The 16,194-nt window shown below is 43.0% G+C and overlaps 1 protein-coding gene across 2 annotated transcripts in view; it reads right to left on the reverse strand.

Annotated features, from left to right (window-relative positions):
* Window positions 1-16,194, reverse strand: part of GAS6 (growth arrest specific 6) — a 126,761-nt gene that overhangs the window by 12,125 nt on the left and 98,442 nt on the right. For both annotated transcript variants that reach the window (XM_073614729.1, XM_073614727.1), the window contains exons 11-12: window positions 5,756-5,920; window positions 5,359-5,527 (exon numbers count right to left, since the gene is read on the reverse strand). In XM_073614729.1, the coding sequence (XP_073470830.1) occupies window positions 5,359-5,527; window positions 5,756-5,920 (334 nt within the window). The remainder of the gene's footprint in view (window positions 1-5,358; window positions 5,528-5,755; window positions 5,921-16,194) is intronic.

Genomic DNA, 16,194 nt, shown 5'->3' on the forward strand with positions numbered 1-16,194 from the left:
TATATATACACACACACACACACACACGTATGTGTGCTTGAGCTTTCGGTGCACACCCTAATGTAATAGGCTGCGCACGCCTATGCCAGGATGTATTTATGGAAGATTACATTATTAATAGTAAATCTTAATTTGTTTTCTCTCAATTCATTGTCTGTAAGGCAACATGACCCAAGAGGATAACAAAGAAATAACTGGGTGGGAATGAGGCTTCATTCAAAATAAAATGACTTGGGGGGGGGGGGGGGGGGGAGGGGGGAGGAGGTGAATAAAACAAAAACTCCCGGGCAAGAACAAATTGAAAAACTGTTTTCCTATACTATCATATAATACATCTAAATAATATCTGAATGTATATCAAGAGGGGCAGCATTTAAAATGGCTGTGTTACATTATCCTTACATACAGTTGTGTCACCCTTGGTGGCAACAACTGCAATCAAGCATTTGCGATAACTGGTAATGAGTCTTTCACATTGCTGTGCAGCAATTTTGGCCCACTCTTCTTTGCAGAATTGTTTTAATTCAGCCACATTGGAGGGTTTTCCAGCATGAACGTCCTGTGTAAGGTCATGATACAGCATCGCAATTGGATTTAAGTCCGGGCTTTGACTAGGCCACTCCAAAACCTAAATTTTGCTTTGTTTGAGCCATTTGGAGGTGGACTTGCTGTTGTGTTTCGGATCATTGTCCTGCTGCAAAACCCAAGTGCGCTTGAGGTCACAAACTGATGGACGGACATTTTCCTTTGGGATTTTCTGGTAGAGCTCAGAATTCATGGTTCCATTAAATATGGTAAGTCGCCCAGGTCCTGAAGCTGCAAAGCAGCCCCAGACCATCACTCCACCACCACCATGTCTGACTGTTGGTATGATGTTCTTGTTATGAAATGCTATATTACTTTTATGCCAGATGTAATGGGACACACACCTTCCAAAAAGTAACATTTTTGTCTCATCAATCCACAGATTAATTGCCTAAAAGTCTTGGAGGAAAATCAAGATGTTTTTTGGTAAATGTCAGATGAGCCTTTGTGTTCTTTTTGGTCAGCAGTGGGTTTGGAACTCTCGCATGGATGCCATTTTTGCCCAGTCTCTTTCTTATTGTTGAATCATGAACACTGATCTAACTTGAGGCAAGTGAGGCCTGCAGTTCTTTAGATGTTGTTCTGGGTTCTTTTATGACCTCCTGGATGAGTCGTCGTCATGCTCTTAGAATCATTTTTGTAAGTCGGCCACTCCTGGGAAGGTTCCCCACTGTTCCAAGTTATCTCCATTTGTGGATAATGGCTTTCCCGTGGTTCACTGGAGTTCCAAAGCCTTAGAAATGGCTTTGAAACCCTTACTAGACTGATACATATACATTACTTTATTTCTAATCTGTTCTTGAATTTTTTTGGATTGTGGCATGATGTGTGGCTTTTTGTGATCTGTTAGCTTGCTTCACTTTGTCAGACAGCTTCTATTTATGTGATTTCTTGATTCAACAGATCTGGCAGTAATCAGGCCTGGGTGTGGCAAGTGAAATTTAACTCTGCTTTCCAAAAAAAAAGTTAATTCATGATTTAGCATGGGAGGGGGGGCAATTTTACTTTTTCACATAGGGCCAGGCAGGTTTGAACAGCTTTTTTCCCTTGAATGAAATTTAAAAACTGCATCTTGGATTTACTCGGGTTACCTTTGTGCAATATTAAAATTTGATGATCTGAATCATTTAAGTGTGAGAAATATATAAAAAAAAAAATCAGGAACAGGACAAATATTTTTTCACACAACTGTATCTACATAGAAGCCCAAAGAACATTTCCCCACTGGTTTTCTGAACAGATTTAAAAACATGCCCTATACTTGGCCATCTAAAACAGGGGCTGGGATACAATGGTATAGAATGTGTTGATTTTCCAGGAGGCAAGTCATTTAAAGCTGAACTCCAAAAAAATGAAAAGTCCTCCTTTGCAGTGGGGCTGTGCCCGAACTGCAAGGGTCAAGTGCTTGTTTAGTCTTTGTGAATGGAGTGTTTTCTCAATTCATTAAAAAAAATGCTACTAAGGTATTGCATGCACTATTTTATGAAGTGATGTGGTATTTTAGTAGTGAAACCTTACGTGAATTCACAACCGTCATAGTTGTGGGCAGCCGCTGTGTCCTTAAAGTGAAGTTCCAGTCCCCCATACATTTTTTTTTTTAAAGACTGCTATGTAATTGTCTAAACCTGTACATGAACATTTCAAACAGGTCATATTTTTAGCCCTTTTACTTTCTTTAAAAATAGTTTGTTACTCACAGATCTCGGAAGCAGGCAGGTTCCATTATAGCTGTGGGGATCTGAAGCTCACCTGTGTTCATTTCCTGGATTTCTGTGCAGCTGGCTATCCAGCATGCATTTCCCGATTTTGCGCATGCGCAGTAATGCCGCTGCGTGGCTCTCCTTCCAATAACGCGAGATCTTGGCAGTAGGCGATTCGCGAAGAGCTCCTGGGATACATGACGCCGCTATCCCAGGAACCCTTGCGAATCGCCTAGGCTGGTATGGGCGGAAGTAAAGGAGAAATAACACAAAAAAAGGATCTAAGTAGAAAAAAAAAAGCTTTTGGAAAAGGATGAGCTTTCACCCCCGCCTGGAGACCTCCAAAGCCACACCATTTTTTATTTATGAATTACATAAGCCAGCAACTCTTGTTTACATTCAGCTGTCAGCGGGGAACCCAGTTGTTAGGGATGTGGCGGCTGCCCGCTCCTTAACAACCATGACAGTTGCAGTTAAAATCATACACGTTCTTTAAATACTGCATGCCTGGAACACTATGTAATTACCACATGCATTTAATCATTTATTTCCTTCTGTGAATTGAATTTAACGCCTGTTCATACGGTATTTACCGAGCATTTTGCAGTGAATACCACAAAACGGTATAGTGAATTGACAGTTTGAGGATCACATGCGATATTTAGGAAAAATGTGTCCGTACATCTAAATACCACATGTGATATTGTGAATGGAGCCCAGTAAGAGCACTTTTACTTAGCTGATCCTCCACTTCCCTCTGTTTTGGCAATTTCTAAATACCTAGGACCACGACTGGAAATAACATACAGGCGTCCTAGATCTATCAGAGATCGCCTTATACGAAGCCAATACCAGAAGTCTCAAAATAGACATAATGATCAACTTGGTCTGTTCTGTTGCGGTAACCGATTTCTGCCATCTACTTTTGGAAGGACCTTCTTTTGTCCTCCCGAATGGACAGACTCATTGTTTGCGACATCATGTTACCTGTCTGACCAAGGGGATTATCTATATCATTCTTTGCCGATGTGGGGCGTTCTACATCGGCAATACGATTAGACCCCTTTGGAAAAGGGTTAAGGATCATGTCTATTATGCCACCAATGGCATACTTAATATGGCCATTGGTTATCATGTGGCATTTAAACATAAATATGATCCACATACTTTTAAAGTTGCTGTCCATGATCACATTTATGAGGATCCTAGAGGGGGTAATTTTGATCAAAGGGAGTTACAAAGGGAAATCCAATGGGTGTATAATTTACAGGCTACATCTTATCCTGGCCTGAACGATATGTTGAGTTTCAGACCATTTCTATAAACTTTTAGAGGTTGGATCTATTTGTACATCATATGATTTTTTTTTTTTTTTTTTTTAGAAAATTTATATTATACATACAATGATACCTTGACAATTATAAATAAGAGTATTTATTCCGCATTACTATAGGTTATAATATTATATATACCTGTTGGCAAACAACCATTTTATGTATATTAAATCTGATGTATATCTTTTTTCTATTTTGTGATATTGGGACATGTTGGTATGATAAGCACTATATACCATGATGATCCTTTTTGGCCCATTATACATTCATGTTGGTTTCCTTGCAGGGGTTATAACTTAGCCTAATACGCAAATATGGTGGTTTCGTTCTGATTGGGCTGGCTTGTTCTCCTTCTGTGGACATGCTCTGTTTGGGCTCTGTTTGTCATGAGACTCTGACCGCACTATGTTTGTGTGTGTCTTGTGGCTGGGGTGTCTGGTGTGAATGTTTGTGCTTTTGTTATTGTTTGTGTGTCCCTGGATGCCTTTCCTGTCATTAGCGTGATCGTTTTTGTTGCCGTCTCCTGTCCTTGCTTCTGGGTTTGGCTGTGCGTATTGTGAGCACTAAAGCAGGTACTTCTGATGTTGAGGCCTCTGTTATGACGTCACCGCGTCTGAAGACGCTGCTGATGGCGGGAGGAATATACTCCCGTCTGACACCGCCTTATGACGTGCTCCACAGCAGACCACTTCACTTGCTTGATTTGGTGCCAAATCTTTGGCGGGAATCTGTTGGCGCCAAATGGAGCTATATATTGCTCCATCTTTCCACAACAAGCGAAAGAACGGTTCTGCTCTCTCCCAGGGGATTTTCGTTACACTACCATATCCACAGTAAGTCTCCCTCCTTCCTCTACATACCGACACTTTATTATTTTTTCTGAATGAACATAGGGGTTTCCCAATACTGATTATATTTATATCCCTTCTGTCTTAGGTTTTTGTCTTGGACTACAACAGTCCGATTTGGACTGCTATCTGTGGACCATATTTGGGGTACAATCAAGCCCCCATTTTGGCTACCTTGGTTTGTGGGATCTTCCTGTCCATACCAATGCTATATGGCTATATATTGTCTTTTACCCTGTATGGTGTCCCCTGTTTGAGACTGCCACATTTGGACACCTATTGCTGCTTTGCCCACAGGTACATACATACATACATATGTATGGAGTGTTCTTTTTCCCTTATTTTGGTTTCGGCAGTGGATTGTCCCTTGGCAACCTCACTTCCAGTGCAGGGCTATGGTCGCAGCACAGGTCTTGATGATGTTAGAGGACTTTAGACTACTGAAGTACAGTGGAGTGCAAAAACTGATCTAGCAGTGTGGAGGAATTTGTGGGAGCCAAGATTCTGGCAAGTAAAAAATGCTTTCCATGTCCCCTAAAGCATAATGGGCAGTTAACCCTTGCAGTGCAGACACAGCCCCGCTGCAAGGGAGGACTTTTTTTTTTAGTTTTCCGGAGTTCAGTTTTAACAATCTTTAGCCTACGAGTACCAGCTAAAAAATACCGTTAAAATCGTGATGGAATTTTTCTACAGCTGGACCTCACAGTCTCACAAAGACATGTTTTTCTTGTCAGGATAGCAACAATGGACAGGCATTTCATAACTAAAACAAACCTGCTCAAATATGTAGTGGGGAAGAAATGTTACATACACACAGAGTCTACTGTCCATATGTTTTACTGCCTAGTTCATTTCTGCTTTCAGCAACAGTTTATGTAATATCTTACTTACTATAATCAATGAAGAAAAGAGCAAACCCTCTTCCTGGATAAAAAGAGCCTCTTCCAGCCACCACGAAGCACTGCATCTTTTCTTGTGTCCGCACAGTGTCTTGTATTGATGTGTCTTCTTCATTTAGCCAGTTCCAGCCACGCATACAGCCATCCAGTCGTGTGTTAATCTGAGTATATATAAAGGTTAAAAAACATTTTTTTAGAAAGTAATACGTCCTGGTCATATTCACTAGTAGGGTTTGTTATATGTTCTGTGTTGGACTGTTCTGGTATGTACAGTATGTTATGTCTATGTGCCATTTTGAATCAGTTATCATACAGCTGGCGCCTACCGCATGCTAAATAATAAAAGTTATAGTAAAAAATAAAAAAACACTCCTTTAGGAGACACTTACCGACTGAATGAGCTCACTGCTTTTAAACGGAATTCCTCCCACTGTCAAATTTAGTTGGTATAGTCCTCTGTCAAAAGTAAAAAGATCTCCAGAAACAGCTATTTTCATTACTGCATCCTTATTAACTTTTATAACCAAGTTCCGATCCATTTCCTCAACAGAAATCTAAAAACAAAAAAATAAAGCAGAACACTTCAATTGGTGTGCCAAGTTTTCATCTGAGCTGACCAAATTCAACAAAACACACTTTTCTTGTATCATGATCCCTTTAAAATTGATTTGCCAAATTCATGAAAGCACTGCAACAGTTTTGTTAACAGTTTCTGACACATACAACAGATCCATGTAGTTCTTGTTTGTATTACTTTTATAATATGTCATTATGACTGACAAATTCCCTCCAATTTTGTATTTACTTCATTAGTTGCTAGGTGTCCTAGCAATCAATGACTGAATAATGACAGTGGGCAGAGCCTGATGGGTATGCTGAAGGACTAGTTCCCCAGCATGTCCACCGATCCTGTGATTGATAGTGGATAGCAGTAGGCAGATGTCATAACCACTATAGGGCTATGGAATCTGTCCACTATGTCCGTTATCAATCACACAGGAAGTGAACCTGATGGGGAAGTAATTTCGCAGAGTTCCCCATCAAGCTCCCCCCACCCTGCAACAAAAAAACCCCACGCCCACGGCACTTGTTGGGTGGGGAGTGGATGGATAGACCCTGATGTGGAACCTAAAGAATAGTTCCCCATCAGGTTTGCCTTGTCTGATTGACAGCAGATGGCAGTGAACGGATTTTATCCACCCACTGTCAATCACATGGAAGGTGGACCTGATGTGGAACTAGTCTCAGAGCTCCCCATCAGGCTCCGCTCACAGAACAACTCAATGTTCTGTGAGCGGAGCCTGATGAACAGGCCACTGTGCCTGTTGTGTGGGCGGAGCATGACGGGGAATTCCGAGAAATTAGCTCCCCTTCAGGTCCGGCTTGCCTGTGATTGACAACGGTTGGCAGCGGGCAGATGCTATTAGTTTGAATATGCACTATAGAATCTGCATCACAGGCAAGACGGACATGATAGGGAACTCTTAGTTACCCTCAGGCTCCACTTACCTTACAACAAAACTCTTCGGCCCTGCAACCCGCTGTGAGAGGGGGCTCAGCATTAGGAAGTCACCAATATGGACACTCTGACCTCAGTGTTGGCCTCCATGAGACAGATTCATGTACCAGTTTCTGACAGGCGCATGAAACTGCGAGCTTGAACAATTGTGGTCCAACAGTATTCTGAAGTTTCTATGACACCGCTTATGGATTCTAGGGACTGTGTTTCAGCTCAACAGAAAGGTATGAACACACACATATAATTAGGATATATCAACTGGTATATTTCCATATTTGCAGTTTGTTGAAAGTGATTAAATGTAGGGAAATATATAACTGCACACAATTAGTAACCCTGTAACCATTGTCCTTAGCCTTGACATCTTTGCTTTGTGGTAGGGAGCAGTGCTGGGCCCTTAGGTGTGCTGCTATTTTTAGTGTTTATTCCAATGGTTGTCTGGAGATTTGTAGGCAGCTCTCAAATTCTAAGCAGCCTTTGGTGTTGGCCTTATACAGATGTAGAAAAAAAGTTTAAGGATAAAAGTGTCACTCCGTTAATATGCTTTTAGAATGCATTTTTTATACTTAGAAAGTCCCCCTTGAAGACAGGGCCAAATGTTGCTTGTTCCAGCTTGAGTTTGGCAGATGATCCCCAACTGTAACAGTTAGCCTGCCACAATGGATGGAGTTGGGATGTGAGGGATGGATGGAGCCGGGATGGGATCGGTGGGGGGTGCATGGAGCCGGGATGGGATCGGAGGGGGTGGATGGTGCCGGGATGGGACGGAGGGGGTGGATGGGGCCGGGATGGGATCGGAGGGGATGTATGGAGCTGTGGTGGGATTAGAGGATATGTGCTTTGGGAAGGAAGAAGAATTATGCTGGGGGGGGTCCAACTTCAAATCTGTCCCCTCCTACTTCTTGCACTGGTTCTAACCCAAATCAAAGCCCCCTCCAGCTCTGGTGGGTGTCACCAGGGTCGCCCCCACAGCTCTGGCGGGTGTCACCCGGGTCGCCCCCCCCAGCTACGCCACTGGGAACAAGTGACATATAACTATGTCATCCAAAGGAAACTGTAAAGTCCCTGAAATGTGTTGGATGATTTTAGTGAACACAGTTAAAGTTGAACCTGGACACGTTGGTGCTTTTCTCCCTTAACATGGTTGTGGTCTGTCACCTCAGCATTTAAACATGCAAGACAGAGTCATTTTCAGCTAAGGGTCTACTGATTCAGCAATAACTTTGACATTATTGAATGTGCCAAAGTAATACATATATCGTTTTTAGGGACAAACAGTGCATTCGTGTGCCAATATAGTCTTGAAAAATTATTTTATTTTATATTTACGTTAAAAGTGAAAAAAAGATTTGCCAAATGAAAAAAATGTTTTTTTCTAGCTTGACAAGTGACGGACATCTAGCATTATTGTAGACAAAAGGGCTAATTTTTGGGGGTGTGACCTGGACATGACTGAGTGAGGACGTGTTTTCTGTGAGCTCCTGGCCTCCCCCTGCCTAACCCAACATATTACCGACATGCAACAGCCTTTTTACCAGCATGTTAGCAGGGAAACAATACAGGACTGGATCGTCAGCTCGGGTAGCCCGCTCCCACACATCCCAGGGAGAAATTCAACGTTTCTTTCAGAGCACGCACCGCATCTCCCCAGGCGCCAAAGTGGCGGCGCCTTGTGGCTCCAACTTGAGAGACCAGATTATGCCGGATCCCCCTACCTCTCCTAGTTCATCTTCCATATCGGACTACCTGCCAGAAACTCCAGCACTCTTCCGACCAGACATGGCTGACTCTCTGACCCGTGTAGGGACGAGCCGTCTAGACAGGGACATTCGGGCACTACTACAGGCCTTGCCCACCAAACAAGACATTGAGGCCCTGATTCTCTGTGTGGAAGAGGCACACCACCATGACATTTAGGCAGTAAAGACATTTAGGCAGCCCTGGAGCGCTCACAGATATCCCAAGCAGACACGGTGGTGGACCTGCAGCTCCATCGAGGAGGACCTAAAGGACAGAAGCTGCCGGAACAATCTACAGATACAAGGCCTCCCAGAGGCTACGGGCACTGAAAACTGACAGCTACTGTAACTGCCATCTTCCAGAGGGTCTCAGAGTCCCCCCAGATCAAAAGTGGAGCTGGACAGGGTCCATAGGGCCCCCGGCCCTAGATCAACAGACCCCTATAGGCCCTGGGATGTAGTCTGTTGCCTACATCGCTACCCCGAAAAGGAACTGGTTCTTCGCACAGCATGGGAGCATGGAACGGTGGACTTTGATGGCGCCACCGTTAAAATCCTCCTGGACTTATCCAGGGCGACTCTATAAGGCAGGGAAACAAGATATTGGGGGGCACACCCTAAAAGATGCATTAAAGATGGTGCAGCCATAAGACCATACAACAGGACAAAATATTACAGCGCACACATGCAAAAAAGACATTTACCTCCTGCAAGGCTTATTTAAAACACCTAAACATTTTCAAAAAACATTATCAAAAATATGGAGATTTGGTCACACTTTATATGGTGCTTAAGCCCACTTACTGCGACAAAGTACCCCATGATTAGTGGGTCCTACACTATCCATAGACTGGGAGATCCTGCTTCTTTGAACAATGTGAGCAATACACTCCTCTATATGGGAGAGCTAGAAGGTATCCACCCATGACACAGGTGGACACTAATGAGAGGCACTGATGAGGGAGTGGGGTGCTTCTGCCCAAAAGGATTTGGTCAGAATCCATACAATAGACAAATATCTTGTTTGTCTATTGTATGTATTCTGACCAAATCCTTTTCTCCCAGTCTATGGATAGTGTAGGACCCACTAATCATGGAGTACTTTGTCCCAGTAAGTGGGCTTAAGCACATTGCAATATGGTGTGACCAAATACCCATATTTTTGATAATGTTTTTTGAAAATGTCTAGGCGTTTTAAGTAAGCCTTGCAGGAGGTAAATGTCTTTTTTGCATGTGTGCGCTGTAATATTTTGTTCTATAAGGCAGGGCTCGTCTGCACCCTGTTTTAGACCTGGCAAGGGAGCAGGGATGCACCTACAGATGGGGTTACCCGCTGACGGTCACCTTCCGCAAAGCTACCGCCTTCCTCACGCTCCATACACCTGCGGGCTTACCAGATCTATTTACCTTCCTAGACGTGGAACCTATCCAAGTCCCAAACTGGCTCCTGCTCATTCCTTGCCCGATGGGTCACCCTGGCCCTCCTGTGTCCCGGCGTCTTTCTCAAACACGTCAGCAGAGATCTAGGAGGAGATCCCCGAGCCCCTTCCGTGGAGCAGTCCCGTGAGTCCTAAGTGACGTGAGCACTGTTCCAACTGTTTATGGTTCTGTACATGACTGCATTTTTAACGAAGATCAGTCTAGCGTATCCCCGTTACATACCTGCAACTGAGATGCCTGGTTTTCTCCTCTCCTGAACTCCTCGGAAATTAACCCGAATGCAGCCACTTGGCTTTCCTCTTCAGTAACCTCTTATAACTTGACTGCAGTGAACTGGAGAGGAGCCGTATCCTCTCACGATTTGCCCCTATACATATCCTTATACCGGTTCCCATTAGGATGCAACATTCCTCATGATTACGTGGTCTTTGTGCCTCAATGTTTTTTATGCTTCATAGTCTGCCATTAGAAGTGTGTCTAAAGATTCCTAGTACAATTTTCAGACAAGGTCTTTGAGACTTAATGTTTTTCTGCGGAGTACATTGTCGCTATATACTTGCCAATGCTGTCCTATAATTCTCTTTTATATATTGACTCCGTGCCTTATTGCTTTAGGTGCTATACCAGCTACTGTGATTTGTATGCCAAGCAACCAATAATATAACTGTCTTATGGGGACTCTGACCCTTAATGCTTTCAATGCTCTCACGCTCAATATGCTAATGATCTATACTGAAGAGCTTTTATCATGCGGTGCTCATAAAGGTCTTTAGAAGTCTACATGTGACTGTTGTGCCTATCCTGTGTTCCTCTGTAAGACCAAGATACACTATGTTGATAAAGAACAGTGTTTGGCAGTCGCTATTATGACTGCAGAGTATGACAAAAATGACATATCTCCATACGTACAGTGTTTTTATTTAGGCGATAGTGAGCTTACGCAGCCGGATGCAAACTTTCTTTTTAGCTGACAGTATATTTTTGCTATATTCTCGCGCCCGAACCTCCTTATAATTTCCAGACCAAATTGAGCCATCTCCCCCTCCCCTCCTTTACATTCTCCCGCCCCCCATTCCCTACAGGTTATCTCAACTTATGTCCTGCTACACGACCTAATAGCACTTAGAATTACCTACGGTTATCAGAGATGGCCTGATGCCCCCCTTTTGGGAGGGATGGCTTGATTCTCTCATCATATACAAATGTTGGTGTCAAAAACATGATACTTTATAGGAGGCGATATCTGGGATGTATAATATAATATAATATATATATATATATATATATATATATATATATATATATATATATATATATATATATATATATATATATATATATATATATATATACTGTATATATTCTGTATATATTAATAATTTCACTTAACCGAGTGGTTATGCATATTTGTATGCAAGTTTAAAGCAGAGTTCCACCCAAAAATGGAACTTCTGCTTTAAGGGAGGTGACCCCCTGACATGCCATTTGGCATGTCATTTTTTTTGGGGGGGGGGCCGGTACCTTCTTTTTAGAGGGTCCCAGCTCCCACTTCTTCCCGGCGCACCGCGGCACTGGAAGGGAGATCACCTCTCCCCCCTCCCTCTCGGCAATCATCTGGGACACTTCACAGGTCCCAGATGATTGCCCGGCCAGTTACGGTGCAGCGCGGCTCGCGCATGTGCAGTAGGTGCCCGGCTGTAAAGCCCCAGTCGTGTGCCCACAGTTACAATGCCGGCGCCGCAGAGAGGAGGGGGAGAAGAGCGGGGCTTCTTTCCCCCGCATTACTGGATCCCTGGACAGGTAAGTCTCCAATTATTAAAAGTCAGCAGCTCCAGTATTTGTAGTATTTGACTTTTTTTTTTTAATCCTACCCCACGGCTCGGGTCGCCCCTCCTCTTCGCCCTGTCACTGGAGCTTTTTTTGTGCACCATACATTTGAACCCAGATGTTACTGGAATAGAAGTGGGGGGCACCCAATAGAAGATCTCTGCGTATGCTGATGATATGTGGTTTTCTTACAAACCCCTTGATCTCGCGCCCAAACCTCCTTAGGGAATTCGAGAGTTATGGGGCCCTATCCAATCTTAAAATCAATTTTGCCAAATCCGAGGTGATGGGGATTGGTCTTCCGCAGCCGCTTCGCTCACAACTCCAGATGAGCTTTAAATTAAAATTGAATAATTCTGCGCTGACATATCTGGGCACACTCATCCCTTCCACAGTATCACAGATATTCAAATTAAACTTCCCTCCACTCCTGAAAAGTCAGAGCCCTCCTGAACAAATGGAATATGGGACTCCATTCATGGTTTGGCCATTGCAATATCCTCAAAATGAGTATCCTTCCTAAATTCCTGTATCTCCTAAAAGCTTTACCAATTTATATCCCCTCTATTTCAAACAGATCCAGGCGGTATTTTTCGAATTTATATGGGCTCACAAACGACCACACCTAAAGTCAAGTCAGCCCCATATGCCCAAACAATTTGGGGGGTTGGTAGTGCCAGACATACGAAAGTATTACCAGGAGGATCATTTGGGTAGACTTATCAATTGGAATAGACATCGAGCCATCAAACTATGGGCCCAACTGGAATACTCTCAATGTGCCATAGCTCTTTGCAGAACACCTTGGTGCTACAACTCATTGCCCAAAGAGGTGAAAAGCCATCAACTTATTGGTCAGGCCACATGGCTCTGCCCACATCTGTTCACTCAAGCATCTCTCTCTTCCCCACGTTTGCCACTTTTCCCGATACTAGGAAATTCCCCTTTTTCCCTGGGATATCAAGATGCACCCTTTCAAAATTTGATGAACTCTGGTCATTCACAGGCTTCTCAGGTACAAGAGAATATGAAAACACTGCGCTCTAATAGCAAAAATAAAATATATGTGAGCCAGCAGCTGCATACATTGTGACAAACAATAACTGGGAAAAAAATGCAGCGCTAAGAAGTATGGGTGTAGTGAAACAATTAAGTAAGAGATGCTGTACTGAACAGTAAAGCATATGTGCAAAAACCATAAGTGAAATTAAATGAACAAACACAGTATAAAGTGTCCACATATGGTAAATGGATGATTCCAAACTCAAATTATTAAGAGGAACTGGTATGGACCAAAAAATGATGTGAAACTAGAAAATAAAGTCAATGGTGCATGGTGTGGATCTGTGACTGTGTTGACTCACAGTCACAGATCCACACCGTGCACCATTGACTTTATTTTCTAGTTTCACATCATTTTTTGGTCCATACCAGTTCCTCTTAATAATTTGAGTTTGGAATCATCCATTTACCATATGTGGACACTTTATACTGTGTTTGTTCATTTCATTTCACTTATGGTTTTTGCACATATGCTTTACTGTTCAGTACAGCATCTCTTACTTAATTGTTTCACTACACCCTAACTTCCTAATACTTCTTAGCGCTGCATTTTTTTCCCAATTCACAGGCTTCTCACTTCTAAATTAATGGATGTTGGCCATCGATCTCTGACCTTACAAATCCCTCAGGTCCCTGCCTACTGGATTTTTGGAGAGCTCTCCAACCTAATCATTTTTTTCAGATCCCTCTCACCCCCGGGCAATTTTTGCTAACCTCTCACGACTCTAGAGGAATACTGTTCGGAGCAGGGCGTGATGCCACATACAATTTTGACCAACGTTAACCTATTGGTCACACCCCTGGAGACTCATCCACTACACTGCCTTAACGACTGGGAACCAGACCTAACCGCACATTCAACCTACAACAAAAACAACATATCCTTCGACTTACATACAAATCTTCCATCTGCACAAGAGTGCAAGAAGCTACCTTTAAAATCTTAACCAGATGGTATAGGACAAAAGGTGAGGTTACAAAAATTTTTTCCCTCAAACTCTGATCTTTGTTGAAGGTGCCAGGAGAAACGGGGAACACTTTTACATATTTATTGGACCTGCCCCAAGCTAGAACAATTTTGGAAAGAGATCCGTCACATTGCCCAAAAGTTTAAGGAACATCCGATTCCGGATGACCCAGCTTTTTTCCTTCTCTATGCCTCCAATGCTCCCGGGAAAGTTTAAAAAAAATAAATAAAAAAAAATCGGTCATTCGCCACCTCCTTGACACCGCCAAGGCATATATTACCCTCAAATGTAAGTCTCCGCAGTCTCTGACCATTGGCCTATGGCTCAAGAAAGTAGAGGAAATAAAGAAAATGGAGGATCTTATCCTCTTGGCACGTCATCAACAAGAACGCTACTCCAAAACCTGGATGTTATGGAACGTGTTAGTCTTCTCTGATGAGGGTCGAACCCTCTTTGAATGCGACTTTGTGGATGGACGCCGCTTTGCTTTGTCTGTAAGGGAAATGGATACCTCAAAGATACAACCACGTAATCTGGGTGTTGCCTGTGTGGTTTGCGAGTACTCTACCCCCCCCAGCCCTTTTTTTCCTTTCTCCCCCTTTTTCTTCTTCTTTTGCCCACTTTTCTCTTACTTTCTTCTCTACATTCCTTTTTCTCAAATTCTGGGTATTTTTTTTTACAAATAAACATGTGAAAAGTGTGGCGTGCATTTGTATTCAGCCCCCCGATTCAATACTTTGTAGAATCACCTTTCACTGCAAATACAGCTGCAAGTCTTTTTTGGTATGTCTCTTCCAGCTTTGCACATCTAGAGTGAAAATTTTGCCCATTCTCCTTTGCAAAATAGCTCAAGCTCTGTCAGATTGGATGTAGAGCGTCTGAACAGCAATTTTCAAGTCTTGCCACAGATTCTCAATTGGATTTAGGTTTGGACTTTGACTGGGCCATTTTAACACATGAATATGCTTTGACCTGAACCATTCCATTGTAGCACTGGCTGTATGCTTAGGGTCCTTGCCCTGCTGGAAGGTGAACCTCCACCCCAGTCTCAGGTCTTTTGCAGACTCTAACAGGTTTTTCTTCTAAGATTGCCCTGTATTTGGCTCCATCCTTCTTCCCGTCAACTCTCACCAGCTTCCCTGTCCCTGCTGAAGAAAAGGATCCCCAGAACACGATGCTGTTTAGGGTGATGTGCAGTGTTAATTGTCCGCCACACATTGCGTTTTGCTTTTAGGCCAAAAAGTAAAATTTTTGTCTCATCTGACCAGAGCACCTTCTTCCACATGTTTTCTGTGTACCCCACATGGTTTCTTGCAAACAAGACTTCATATGGCTTTCTTTCAACAATGGCTTTCTTCTTGCCACTCTTCCATTAAAGACCAGATTTGTGGAGTGCACAACTAATAGTTGTCCTGTGGACAGATTCTCCCACCTCAGTTGTGAATCTCTGCAGCTCCTCCAGAGTTACCATGGGCCTCTTGGCTGCTTCTCTGATGAATGCTCTCCTTGTCCAGCCTATCAGTTTAGGTGGATGGCCACGTCTTGGTAGGTTTGCAGTTGTGCCATAATCTTTCTATTTTCAGATGATAGATTGAACAGTGCTCCATGAGATGTTCATGGATGTGGTTTGTTCACTAAGGTTCTCTAAAAAACCTCTGAGGGCTGCACAGAACAGCTGTATTTATACAGAGATTTAATTACACACAGGTGGACTCTATTTACTAATCTGAAGGCAATTGGTTCCACTAGATTTTAGTTAGGGGTATCAGAGTAAAGGGGGCTGAATACAAATGCACACCACACTTTTCAGATATGTGTAAACAATTTTGAAAATAATTCATCATTTTTCTCCCACTTCACGATTATGCACCACTTTGTGTTGGTCTATCACATAAAATCCCAAAAAATAGATTTACGTTTTTGGTTGTAACATGACAAAAAGTGAAAAATGTCAAGGGGTAGGAATACTTTTTCAAGGCACTTTATATACCAAACTTCCAGAACATCTCTCTTTTTGCCAGTATATATCACTCCCCCCCCCCCCCTTTTTCAATCAGTAGGAGGTGGAGGCACCAGTGGAGCCAAAACAATGAACCCAGCAGGAAAGAGCTTCTGTATTTTGGAACCATGGGTCACCCTGGCATTTCTCCCCTTATTTTGCTATATCCTGGTCATAGGAACATAGTCAGAGATGAGCCTGAACTTCCATCCTAAGGGGCAATACTGGAGCAATTCTAGTGTCCCACTTAATGGACAAGAATTCTCGTTCTACT

The sequence above is a fragment of the Aquarana catesbeiana genome, linkage group LG02, assembly GCF_042186555.1.
Source record: "Aquarana catesbeiana isolate 2022-GZ linkage group LG02, ASM4218655v1, whole genome shotgun sequence".
NCBI classification, from domain to species: domain Eukaryota; kingdom Metazoa; phylum Chordata; class Amphibia; order Anura; family Ranidae; genus Aquarana; species Aquarana catesbeiana.